The sequence below is a fragment of the Bos taurus genome, chromosome 22 (genome assembly GCF_002263795.3).
Source record: "Bos taurus isolate L1 Dominette 01449 registration number 42190680 breed Hereford chromosome 22, ARS-UCD2.0, whole genome shotgun sequence".
Classification (NCBI taxonomy): Eukaryota; Metazoa; Chordata; class Mammalia; order Artiodactyla; family Bovidae; genus Bos; species Bos taurus.
In genome coordinates this window covers 57,499,448-57,512,915 of record NC_037349.1, presented here as the reverse complement: position 1 = coordinate 57,512,915, position 13,468 = coordinate 57,499,448, and the positions used below count along the sequence as shown (strand labels likewise).

The 13,468-nt window shown below is 56.0% G+C and overlaps 1 protein-coding gene across 7 annotated transcripts in view; it reads left to right on the top strand.

Moving 5' to 3' along the window:
- Positions 1-7,623: 7,623 nt before the first annotated feature.
- The window catches only part of FGD5 (FYVE, RhoGEF and PH domain containing 5), a 123,531-nt gene continuing 117,686 nt past the window's right edge, over positions 7,624-13,468 (top strand). For 2 of the 7 annotated variants that reach the window (XM_059880132.1, XM_059880131.1), the window contains exon 1: positions 10,410-10,852. In XM_059880132.1, the coding sequence (XP_059736115.1) occupies positions 10,738-10,852 (115 nt within the window). In that variant the 5' untranslated portion in view covers positions 10,410-10,737. Of the gene's footprint in view, positions 7,737-7,967; positions 8,828-10,409; positions 10,853-13,468 lie in introns of those variants that run through there. The other 5 variants (XM_010817983.4, XM_010817981.4, XM_024983314.2 and 2 more) reach the window with 4 other exon arrangements.

Here is a 13,468-nt window from a genome sequence, read left to right as displayed (position 1 = left end):
CTTTGTCCCACAGTTACCATGGGGACAGTTCCTGTCCTTCAGGAAGCAGGGAGAGCAGTTTCCTGTTTTGAAGAAGGCTCGAGGGCTGTTTTCCTCCAATCAGCCTGCCCAGAGAGGGGCAGGAAGCCTAGGGCCGGGCCACCCCTGCCGCTGAGTGTGTGGTGGAGCCGTGCCCACGCCCAGCCGGCCAGGAGGGGCCTCGTGGAAATGCAGCCTCGGGAAAAAGCCAACGGGGCAGCAGAAAGGAAAAAAAAAATATGGCTGGCCGGAAGAGGGCGGTCACTTCCTCCACAGACCTTGGATCCCACCCAGTGGTGATAAAAACTCTGAGCGGCCCTGCCCGGCCCCGGACTCCGCTCTCCCCCACGCTCAGCCCTTCCTCGGGGCGTCAGAAGCCAGCTGGACAAAGGCCTTCGAGGCCCCTGCTTGTCCCCCTCAGCTATGTGCATCCTGGACGCATCAGCCCCATTGGGCTCCCGCTGGCCCCCAGTTCCTACCCCCACCCTGTGCAGCAGCTCTCTCCTGCTCCAGTCTGCTTGTGTGATTTTTTTTTTTTTTTTTTTTTCAGGGTGCAGAGCAAAGCCTGCCTCCTCCTGGAAGGCTTCCTTGCATGGATTTGAACTCTGCATCTTGAATCAGCAGCATGCGTGAACTTAGGCCTAATCTCTCTCTCAGGGGCCCTGCTCCCAGCCTCCGTGGGTCAGCCTGCCTCCAGGCTTGCCCCTCTGGCTCCTCTCCCACTCTGGCTACCACACACGTCTGGCCCAGTCCCCCCCCCTCCCCTATAAATACTCGGAGCCTTCCTGTCACCTGCAGTGCACAGTCCAGACTCTGGCTGGCCGTTGGAGACCTTGCCCCAGGCCTGCCCTCTTCCATCCCCACCTGGAATGGCAACCTTGCCCTCCCCCTTAAACGCCGCTTGACCTTTAAAGCACAGCCCCTTGTCACCAGCCCTTCCCCAGCCCCACGGCCCAACTCAGTCCTCTGCCTTCACCCCCAGCTCTACCGTGCCACGATGAGCTGACCCAAGCCCTTTTCTCAGAGCAAACCACGAGCTCCTCAAGTACAGGAAAGGGAAGAGAGAGGGGAACTCACATCCTTCAACCCTCGCCACGACCCGAGAGAAAGGTCTCCTGTTCCCATTTTACAGAGGACAAAATCGAGGTGCACGGAGTCGAGGTTTCCCCCCACCCCAAGGCCACAGGGTCAGTGACTGGTGAAACTAGGGGCCTTCAGGACGCCCCCTCCTCCCTGGCTTCGAGCCTAGCCCGGTGTGTGTGGGGTGGGGTGGGGGCTGATCTCTGGGGCGCAGGAAGCGGGGGCGGCCTTGCCAAGCTGAGTCCACCCCAGGCAGGTGTCTGGCTCAGACCTGGTCACCCCTGGAGCCAAGAAGGCAACTCAGTTACTTTCCAGGGGGAGATAAGCCCTGAAGCTGATGCTGTCGAGGCCACGAGGTTGTGGGGCAAGCAGCCCAAGAGGCTGTGGGGCCCGGCGTCACTTCCTTTTGAATACCATGCACAAGGCGTGCCCGCCTGCGTGGAACCCGGGAAACCAGGGGTGTCTGCTATAGAGAGGGCTGTGAAGGTGGCTGGCCCGTGCCCCAGCTTTATGCCAGCGCTCCCATCTCGGCCAGAAACAAAACCCCAGGCTGGAGCAGGAAGCTGGGCCCCGGCTCCCCCACCATGCTCCTGGGGGCCGCCACGTTGCTGCGTCTCACCGGTCTCGTTATACAGAGGCTGCTCAGTAAATGCTCCTTCCCATCCCTCTTCCGCGCTGATTGTGGGGCGTGCCTGCCCCCCGTTCCCCGTGTACTTTGTTTGGCAGTGTTTGGACACCAACTATGTCGTACGTGTTCTAAATGATTAATGATCTTTTATGGAGCACCTCCCGTCTCCCCTTCCCCGCTCCTGAATGCTTTAGATAATTTATCTCCTATTATGACCAGACACCATTATCATGTCCTTGACAGGGTGGCAGAAGTGGGTAAGAAAGCCGGCCAGGGCGCAATCCCCATGACTCACTAGCTGCGCATCCCTGGGCGAACGCCTCGGCCTCACTGTGCCTTGGTAGCCTCCTGCGTAACCCGGGGGTCATAACACTGCCTACTTCATAGGCTTCTTGAGAAAAGTAAATGAGCTACCGAGACACCAAATAAGAGACTTACGTGCCTGTGTGCAAAGTTGCTTCAGTCGTGTCCACATCTTTGCGACCCCATGGACTGTAGCCCGCCAGGCTCCTCTGTCCATGGAATTCTGCAGGCCAGAGTACTGGAGTGGGTTGCCGTGCCCTCCTCCAGGGGATCTTCCGGACCCAGGGATCGAACCCGCATCTCCTGTGTCTCCTGCAATGGCAGGCACTAGCATCACTTACTGAGTGCACCAACTAAGCGCTCAGCAAATACCAGCTATCAGAGGGGACCTGAGGCTGGGACCTGCCCTCCCGCCCAGGTCACTCCAGTGTGGCTCCTGACCACCAAGCCCTACCGCCTGTCCGGGATGCTTGGCCGTGGAGCTTGCGCCGCCTGGGTGCTCCCTGTTTCTGCACATCCAGCTTCGGTGCTGGCTCCGCCTTTGGCCGAGGCTGCAGGCAGGCGGGAGCAAGGAGCTGGATTTCAGTGGTCTGGATCTACGGCCACCTAAGTTGTGTGCAGGGCACCACAGGGTTCTGACTTGGGCCTTGGATGTCAGGAGGTGTGGCTCCCAGCTTTGGAATCCCCGACTCACCATATTTTTCCCGCTGGGCCTCAGTTTCCCAGCCTGTCAAGTGGGCGTAACACCTACCATGAGTGGCTCACGTCTGCTGAGAGCAGGAAGTAAAGTGGTGAATGATTTCAGAAACGTGACACCTAGGCAGCCTTTGTGCCCATCTCAGAGAGAGCAGCACACCCTGGGAGTTAACACGTTCTCAGGGCGAAGCGGGTGGGAGTTCTGGCTGCACCGGAAGGGCCAGTCAGTTCGCCAGCCTGGGCCTTGGTTTCCCCATGTGTGAAATGGACAGATAATAAACCCTTTACAGGGTTCCTGGGAAGAATATGTGCGTGAAAGGCTCAAAACCAGAGCGAGGGTGGTCATCACTGCCACACAGCATTTACCCCCATTCCTGAGCTCCGAGAGCGTTTATGGCTCAGTTCCACGCGGACTAAGCAAGTCCAACCACCAGTATTAGCTCCGGATGTTTGTAAAGCCCTCTGGTCTCTCCCATCCATTTTCTCGTATTAGGAAAAGCAAACAAAGCAGTAAGCGTTTCAGCTTCACAGCCCATCACTCCCCACCACCGTGCGGTTTCAGCTAAACAAGTTCAGACCTGGGTGGTTTTTGTTTTTTTTTTTTCCCCAACTGCCCGTGGGGCTATGATCTTTTTAAAGTAGACTTTGCTTAGTCTCAAATCCCAAATTCAACAGTCGTGACAAGGTCTTAACCAAGCACCAAGGTCTCTTCCTGCCCTCCCTTCTCCCTTCCGCAGGCCCTACAGGGAAGGGTAAGTTGGCCATTGGCTGAGTTATCTGAGCCTTCTGCTCCTGCCTTGGGGGTGGGGTGGGGTGGGGGTGGGGGGGTTCTTGGTTCTTTGGGTTTTACTGCTAGTTCTCAGAAACGATCTCAGCTTTTAAAACATATTTTCCTCTTGCATCAAACATCTCAGTGATTGCTCCACTCCCTCCTTCGCATCCATATTCAAGTGGACGCCTCCCTCCCCCCGCACCAGCACCTCCACTGCCTCCTCCCGCAGCAGCAGCGACACGACGACATCACGCCTGCCACCCTCACCGTGACTGCCACAGCTACTCCCAGCCCCTCGCTACCCCCTCACCTCCCCCCACTGCCACCCTCACCATGACTGCCACAGCTACTCCCAGCCCCTCGCCCCCCCCCCCACCTCCCCCCCACTGCCACCCTGACCGTGACTGCCACAGCTACTCCCAGCCCCTCGCCACCCCCCCCACCTCCCCCCCACTGCCACCCTCACCGTGACTGCCACAGCTACTCCCAGCCCCTCGCCACCCCCCCACCTCCCCCCCACTGCCACCCTCACTGTGACTGCCACAGCTACTCCCAGCCCCTCGCCACCCACCCCCCACCTCCCCCCCCACTGCCACCCTCACCATGACTGCCACAGCTACTCCCAGCCCCTCGCCACCACCCCCCCATCACACCTCACCACCTCCATCACCTTCTCCACTGCTTCCACACAGGGATCCATACAGTTTACGAAGAGCCTGTCTTAAGCAATACAAAGTCTGCCATCACTTTCCCATTTCAGAGGCAAAAGAATTTCCCCACAAAAGGCCAGAGGCTTAAGGACTCTGTGGCAGTTCAGAGACGAATAAGTCCTTTGAAAGGGTCAAATTCATTTCTGAATCTGGAGAAACAGGGAGGTACACCCTGGAACCCTTGCCCGAAAGTGTGCATAATCTGATTCTGTGGGGTTAAAAGATGGAGAAATCAAACCCTACAGACCTGGTTAGGTGTATGAACGTGCTTGGCGAGTATGAAAACACTATATAAGATTTTTCATCCTGTTTGGGGGAAACATGTATCGATTCCTGTCTTCACTGTGTGCACTGAACATCTTCTGTGTCAGGCATCACCTGGCTCGTGAAACAATTCAAATCACACCTTCATACAGGTTATATATATTTGAGTGAGCACCTAATAGGCACCAGGGGTCTTCCCTGGTGGCTCAGCAGTAAAAAATCCGCCTGCAACGCAGGAAGACTTGGGTTTGATCCCTGGGTCAGTAAGATCCCCGGAGGAGGAAATGGCAACCCATTATTGGTATACAGCTCCAGTCTTCTTGCCTGGAGAATCCCATGGGCAGGGAGCCTGACGAGCTACAGTCCACGGGGTCGCCAAGAGCCAGACATGACTGAGACAATTTGCACCTGGAGTTCTGCTGGGTGCTGGCCCCCAGATTCCTAGAAACCTGCCAACCTTCTGATAATGTATTAATAAGGAGGCAGAGGTCAGAGAATTAAGTTGTCACTGCAATGAGAACCTGGGGAAGTCTTCTCTACTCCTCTGGACTTTGGCAGCACATCTGGCCAAAAGGTAATGGATCGAGTTATCCAGGGCAGGGTTCCTCCAGAGGGATGAACAGATCACCTGGAGAGCTTGTTAAAATGCAGCCTGTGGTTCACTGGGGCTGGGCTGGGGTCTGAAACTCTGCATTCTTAAGAAGTACCTGAGTGCCACTGCGGGGCTCCATGGACATGGCTCAGAGCTGTGAGGTGTTTCATCTATGCAATGAAAGTATCTGGTTCTCTGGGGACCACCTGGACCAAAGGCTGGACCACAGGCATCTAGGTTCAGGGAGGACAGTCACAGCTGCAAAAACCTTCATGTCCATTTGGAATTCTGCCTCCTCGCAAGCTCCCAGCACAGCTGGTCAAAGTCACAAAAATTCTAGCCTCTGCCATTTTCAGTCCCAGAAAATCCCAAACAACTGTCTGAACCTCTGTCCAAGGCCTTTATTTTTGTGGACAACACATAACTTGTGAAGACCTACTAAGTGCTAGGTTCTATATTGGACACCAGGGCTGCAGGGGTCAGCAGAGCAGACACAGGCCGTGCTCTGGAGCCATCACCCTGGCAAGGGGTCACTTCTGGGCCTTTACTCCTCACGTGAGGGACAGGAAGGCACATAGTGGATACACTGGCTAAATTGCCTGGTGGTTGGTGGTTTACTTGCTAAGTTGTGTCCAACTCCTGTGACCTTATGGACTATAGCCTGCCGGGCTCCTCTCCCATGGAATTCTCCAGGCCAGTGGAGTGGGTAGCTGTTCCCTTCTCCAGGGGATCTTCCCCACCCAGGGATTGAACTCAGGCCTCCCGCATTGCAGGTGGATTCTTTACCTTCTGAGCCACCAGGGAAGCCTGCTAAATTGCCAAGCTGTGCCCCCCGTGAGCTCCTTCCACAGGCTGGGGCTGCCGCTGGCCTGCACTCTGCACTCAACCAAACTACTCCATGACCAAGCCACAGCTTGAGCTGGGCACCGGAGATGCAGACATGGAGCAACCAGGCAAGAACCGTCAGACAAGCTCGTTTTAACTCTGAGCTACTCATTGTCCTCAAATGTAACATGGCAAGAATTTTGCTACCAGCTTCATAAGGTTGTGGGGCGACTTAAATGAGTCAACGTCCAGATACAAAGCTTAACACTTTGCGGGGCACACAGCAGGTGCTCCGTAAGGGCTGACTGCCAGTTATATACGAGACCGCTTTCAACAGCTGATAGAAGGAAGCCTTAGTATGACATTCAAAACACCCCACTGTCTGTGCCTCTTAACAGATGCGGCCTCCCTTTCACCCTGCCTCGCTGAACCCCTCCTGGCTCTTCCATGAGGTGGTGTCTTCTCACACCTCTAAGTCTGTGCCCAAGCTACTCCCTCCATCTGAAAGGTTTTTTTTTTTTTTTTCTGGTACCCTCTTCATTCAGGGGCCACCTCTAAGTTTGCAAGTTTCTGTGCACACCTGTCCTCATCCCAGCGCTTGTCCAGGGAAACAGAATTGGCTACGTTTGCGCGGCCAATCCGACAGGGGCTCAAGGGTAAAGGCTTGCGTCATCCGCGTCTGCCAGTGCCAGGCCCGGGTCCCATCGAGGTGCTGGCCGCTTTGCGCTGAGCAGACAAAGGCTCCGCCTTACCGGGTCTCCCTTTCCATGTCACTGCCTCGGGGAGGCCTTCCATGATCACCTGTTCTGTCCTCCAGAGGTTGTCAAACTAGCTTGCATCAGAAAGATTTCTTACACAAGGGATTTCTGAGTCAATAAGTCTGGGCAGGGCCCTAAGAATTCGGACTTTTAAAATTACAGCGCTGATCGGGTCACTTCGCGCGCTCCTGTTCTGCTCCCCCTGGTTTATCTCCCTCAAGGCACTCGTAACCCTCTGCAATGTTTATTGACTCTCTGCAATGTTTATTGCTTATTTGTCTTGTGTCGCCACAGACCTCCCATCTAAACTCCACGAGGGGCAAGAATTTTGGGTTGTCCTGCGCACAGCACGGCACGGTGCTGGGCCCGGGACTGAATGAATGAATGCCCGAGGTTGAAAATCAAGTGACAGATGGTCCGCTGGGCGAAGGGACCCCTAGAAGCCCAATTCGCCGCTTCACCACGCCCCCCCGTCCTAGTCCCTGGAACCTCGCGCAGCTCCCCGAGGCCCCACACCACGGCCCCTTTAAATGTGCGCGGGGACGCCTCGCCCCTGGGCTCCCTCGATCCCTGACGGAGCAGAAAGGAGAAATAAAAAAAGCCTTCCAGAGCGGGAGGAAACGTCTCGAAGGGGGCGGAGGCGCAGCGGCGGCACCGGCAGAGGCGCGGCGGCCAGAGCGCAGCGCGCGCGGAGCCGGGCGCCCGGAGCGGACACGACGCCGCGCGCCGGCCCGGCCCCCGCCCCCCGCCCGCGCGCCCGCGCCCCCGGCCCCGCCCCCCGAGGCTCGCGCCCCCCCGGCCCCGCGCGCCGCGCCGCGGCCTCAGTGAGCGCGCCGCCGCCCCCCGCGCCCCGACCGCGCACCCGCTCCGCTCCCCGGCCCCGCCCAACCCCGGAGGCCCGCGCCCGGCGCCCCCACTGCCCTGCGCGCCGCGCGGAGTCCGGCGCGCGCCGGGGGCGGGGCAGGCGCCGGGGGGGTGCGGGCCCCGCGGGGCGGCCATGGAGTGAGGCGGCGCGCGGACTCGCGCTCGGACGGACGGAGGCACCGACGGGCGGCCCCGGGCTCCGCGCGCTGGAAGATGAACAGAGCAGGTAGGAGGCTCCGCGGGGCACGCGCGCCAAGGCGCCCGTCCGGCGCTCCAAGTTGGAGCCCGCGAGGCGCTCCGGAGCGAGCTGCCCAGAAACCCCCCGACCTTCCGCCTCGGCTGAGGGACGGGCGGGTCCCGAGGAGGCCGAGAGCGTCGGGGGCTCTCAGCCCCGTCCGGGACGCCCCACCTCGGGGACGCCTCCTCGGTCTCGGGAGGCCGCACCCCGGCCCCGATAGGCCGCCTCCGGCTCCCACCGCGGCCCCCCCGGCTTGGGGGTCCCCTCGCGACGGGGAAGGACACTCCCTTCGCAAAAGCGACTTGGTCGCGCCCCTGAATCCTCCCTCCTGCTGCTTGGGGTCCCCTTCAGGCTCTCGCTGGCCCCCCAGAGGCCCTCTTGGCCCCCCGGGTCCGTCTGCGCTCTTCCCCCCGCCGGGGTCTATGCCTGGTCCCTCACTCGTGCGCGGCGCGCCCTTGGCGGCTTCTCACGCCTCTCCCTCTCCTGGACCCCGGCAGACTTGGAGCTCGCTCCCCTTCGCAATTAAAAAGCCCTAAATGACCACACCCCGCCCCCGCCCCCCGCAGCGGCGCGCCCGCATCCCCTGCGGGGCCCTGGCAGGGCCCCGCTTTGTGCCCAGGGGACGGCTCTCCAGGCGTTCCCTCCCAGCCCTCGCGTCTCTGCCCTGAGACTCTGCCTCTGCCCGGTCGGGACGTCCGTGAAATCCCAGATGCGTTCGGCGGTACAGAGCGATCCCCTCGAGGAGTGCCGTTTAACAGACTTACTGACTGAGACCCAGAGATGGGCGGTGCCTGGACCCAGTTCTCCGGGGTCCCGACTCCTCCGCGGGAAGGGCAGAAAGTTGCCTCCAAGAGGCGAGTTTACGAGGAGGCAGCCGTCCCAGCTGAGTTCACTTGCCTGCCAAGGAGCGGTTATCGCTCTTTTCATTTTTTTTTTTTTTTTTTCTCATAGAATTTAGCAGAAGGCAGCTCCCTCTCCGACCAACACCCTTGTCCGAATCCGAACTCCAAAACACACATCCCTAAAGAAACAGGAAGCCACCATTTTGGCTGTCTTAGAACCATATCCTGCTGCCCTGGGTGGGTGTACAAAAGTGTGTGTGTGTGTGTGTGTGCGCGCGTTGTGGGCTTTTCCTTTCTCAAGTGTTTTTAATGAATAAAATCTTTGTCTGAGGAGTGAGGTGCGGGTCGGAGACGTTTGGCTCATTGATCTGACAAAGGAGACACTTGGGGGCTTAGGACGCGGTGGCCGCCTCCCTGTGTCCAGGCCCTGTTGTGGCTGGGCGTGGACACACCTGGACCCTGAGCGAGTGATGGTCGCGGAGTAGGGGGCTGGGGGTGGGGGCGGGGTGCCACCTTGGAGGAGTAGAGAGAAGACCGGAGCCGGATCCCAGTGTCCAGCCAGCCCCCTCCTTCTAGGAAGGAGGTGGCCTGCTGCTTGATCTAGCGCGGACAGAGCCAGGCTAAGTCTTTCCTACACGCCTAATAAAACTCGCTGGAAAACAATGGTGAGAGCCCCGTGCGGTTTTCCCACGTTTCCCTGCACGAGACTTGGGCAAGCCCTCCATTCTCCGAGACTCCGGGGTTTGGAGTGAGCCAGAAAACGCTTAGCGGCAGGCTTGGTCCCAGGAAATCTCAGCACTTACCGCCCTTGGGTTCCAGCATCCTGTAATTTGCATCTAGCGTAAATCTGGTTACTTTTTCTGTGTGATAGCAATCATAGACCTCACGTAATGATATGTATGTGCCTGGCTCTGAATTTCTTGATCATGCAGCAGAGTGGTTCATAGACTCCGTGGGACTGAACCCCATAACCACCGTAGGCTTAGTTATTTGACCTGGAGCAGGTTACTTAACCTCTCAGTGTCTATTTCTTCATCTTGAAAATGGGGATGATAAGATCTTTGTTGCTGAGGTCTCATAATTAAACAAAGCTTGTAGGTGCCAAGCACAGTGTCTGTCACCTTACGTTGTTATTTAGTTACGGAGTCGTATCCGGCTGACTCTTCGAGGCCCCATGGACTGTATGTAGCCCGCCAGGTTCCTCTGTCCATGGGATTTCCCAGGCAAGAATACCCGGGTGGGTTGCCATTTCCTCCTCCAAGGGATCTTCCTGACCCAGGGATGGAACCCAACTCTCCTGCATTGCAGGGGGATTCTATAGCACTGAGCCACCTGGGAAGCCCCCATCACATACGTGACCAGCAAATTACTGGTTCATATTGACCCAGACGCTGCTCTTTAGTGTTTTACACTTGGATCAGTTCGGTTTTCACAGTAACCTCATCGTGAGGACTGTTGCCGTTCTCATTTTATAGATGGGAAAACTGAGCTGCAGGGATTTTGTGGTTGCTGGCCTAATAAGGAGTTGAGACAGGGTTGAAACAGACTGTCCAGCTTGAGAGCCTGCTTTATTTACCTGGTGCATAACACATAGTGGGTGCACAGGAAATGTTTGCCAGTTGACTTTGTTCGGTACCTTATGTGGTTTTTTGCCTTGAACTTCTCAACAGCATTATGAAAAAAGCAGGGTATTTCTTCCATTTGACCTAGAAAGAAACTGAGGCTCAGGAGGCACAGTGACATGCCTGAGATCACACAGCTGATGTGTGGCAGAGCTGGGGTTGGAGTCAGGTCTGTCTGAGCCATGCCTTTCCCACGTGGGTCCCACACCCGTCGTGGGTCGCTGGACTCACCTGACCGCAGCCTCATTAGAAATCATCAGGCTTGACTTGGACATTCCAGCAGGCATCCAGGAATGAAACGTAAATTAAGATGCAGTTGGAAGGTGAAATCGGAAGATAATTACTCTTGGAACATACGGTTGTGAGAGTTCCAGAGGGAGAACAGTGAACCGCAGTTGCAGTGGACGCAGGGGCCCACGTCGGGGATGTCAGGGAACGCCGTCAGAAAAGTCAGTTTAAAAGACTGTCGTCTGCCAGAGCAGATGGCACTTACTGACTGCTCGGTGCCGTCTCCTCGCCCTGCAGATGTGGAAACTGAGGCTCAAGGACAGGAGGGGTCTTGCCCAAGGTGTCCCTTCAACTCATGGCAGAGGCAGCCATGGAGATCAGAGCTCCAGCTCCCAGCCCAGTGCTCCTCCAGGTACCTCGTCTCATTTAACCTCTGCAGAGCTGGCAAGGGAGGCTTCCCTGGTAGCTCAGCTGGTAAAGAATCCGCCTGCAATGCAGGAGACTCCAGTTCGATTCCTGGGTTGGGAAGAGGAGACCCCAGTTCGATTCCTGGGTTGGGAAGATCCCCTGGAGAAGGGATAGTCTACCCACTCCAGTATTCTTGGGCTTCCCTTGTGGCTCAGCTGGTAAAGAATCTTCCAGCAATGCTGGAGACCTGGGTTTGATCCCTGGGTTGGGAAGATCCCCTGGAGAAGGGAACGGCTACCAGCAGCATGAATGTGTGAGTGGCAGATATTTAATTAAAATAGAAAATATAAACTGGTACCAGGGGCCTGGCTGCTACGGATGATTCTATCTCCAGAGGCTGTGAAAAATCTCTTCCTCCTGTCACTGTGACTCCCCACCTGCCACCCCCGCCCTCAGTTAACTCTTGGCATCTTGATTGACGAGGTATTCTGCATTCGGGTCATCCTCAGGGGTAGCGCATTGCCAGAAGGTCTTGGGCACTGGTGCCTCAGGGTGGCGAGGGTGTGCCCCCAAGCTGTGTGTTTTGGGGAGAGAGAGGGTCCATCCGTGCTTGGTTCTTGCTGTGGTTGTTCAGTCGCTCAGTCGCGTCCGACTCTTTGCGACCCCGTGGACTGCAACACACCAGGCTTCCCTGTCCTTCACCATCTCCTGAAATTTGCTCGGACTCGTGTCCGTTGAGTTGGTGATAACATCCAACCGGGTTATACTCTGTCACCCCCTTCTCCTCCTGCCCTCAATCTTTCCCAGCTTCAGTCTTTTCTGATGAGTCGGCTTGTCACATCAGATGGCCAAAGTGCTAGAGCTTCAACTTCAGCATCTGTCCTCCCAATGAATATTCAGGACTGATTTCCTTTAGGATGGATTGGTTGGATCTCCTTGCAGTCCACAGGACTCTCAAGAGTCTTCTCCAGCACCACAGTTCGAAAGCATCCATTCTTTGGCCCTCAGCCTTGTTTATGTTCCACCTCTCACATCCATACTTGGCTGCTGGGTTCTAGAGAGTCAGAAGGTTACACTGAACCCAGAGGAGGAAGCCCCTGCTCTGATTTATCCTGTTATTAATCCATCCCTGACATATTCTACAGCTCAGCCAAACCGGACTCTTGGCCACACTTCCAAAGGCCTTGCGTCTAACTGCCTCTGGGCCTTTGCACACTCTGTGCCTCTGCCTGGAACACCTAACCTCCTTTTTTTAATTTTTATTTTATACTGGAGCAGAGTTGATTTACAGTGCTGTGTAAGTTTCAGATGTACAGCAAAATGATTCTGTTTTATATATATATATATATGGTGGGCAAAAAAATTCGTTCATGTTTTTTCATAACATCTTTGACTATATATATGGAATAGGAGCTTCCCCATATATAAAGAATCTGCCTGAGATGTAGGAGACATGGTTTGATCCCTGAGTTGGCAAAATCCCATGGAGGAGGGCATGGCAAGGCAACCCACTCCAGTATTCTTGCCTGGAGAATCCCATGGACAGAGGAGCTTGGCAGGCTTCATGGGGTCGCAAAGAGTGGGACACGATGTAAGTGACTGCACACGCTCGAATTTATATATTTATATATATATATGTATATATATATATATATATATTCTTTTTCAGACTCTCTTCCCATTTAGGTTATTATAGAATCTTGAGTAGAGTTCCCTATGCTGTACAGTAGGTCCTTGTTGATTATCTTTCTTATGTATAGTAGAGTGCACCTGTTAATTCCAAATTCTTAATTTATTCCTCCCCCACTCCCCCCCCATAATCATAAATGTCTTTCCTAAATCTGTGAATCTGTTTCTGTTTTGTAAATAAGTTCATTCGTATCACTTTTTTAGATTTAGATGAAAGTGTGAAAGTCGCTCAGTTGTGTCTGGCTCTGCGACCCCGTGGACTATACAGTCCTTGGAATTCTCCAGGCCCGAGTACTGGGGTGGGCAGCCTTTCCCTTCTGCACGGAACCCAGGTGTCCCGCGTTGCAGGCGGATTCTGTACTGGCTGAGCCACGAGGGAAGCTTAGCTTTGGAGTCATTCAGTGTCTGCCTCTCCCTGTCTGACTCACTGCACGTGCTGCTGGTCTCTAGGTTCACCTGTGTTGCTGCAGATGGCACGAGTTCATTGCTTTTTCCGGCCGAGTAATACCCCACTGTATATGTGTGCCACGTCTCCTTCATCCCCTCCTCTTGGGTTGCTTCCGTGCTGTAGCAGGTGTAGCTGGTGCTGCAGTGAACTCTGGGGTGCGTGTATCTTTTTGAACTAGCTTTTCTCCAGATACATGCACAGGCGTAGGATTGCTGGATCGTATCCAACTTCGTTTTTTTTTTTAATGATGAAAGTTGTCCCTGTCCTTCAGCAGGCACCCCGGGTGTATCTGTCCCCTGGGCCTCCTCTGGGCAGCACTGGTCTGAGACCCAGGGAACCCGGCCCTGCGCAGGGGCTCTGTGTGGGTCCTCCTTGGGAGGAAGGAGAGCTGGGGGCCGTCCCCCTTCATCTTCTCACCTCCCACGTCCCGTCTCCTTCGCTGGCTCCTCCTCGGAGCCTTGGGGCCGGTGGGGCTCCATCCCG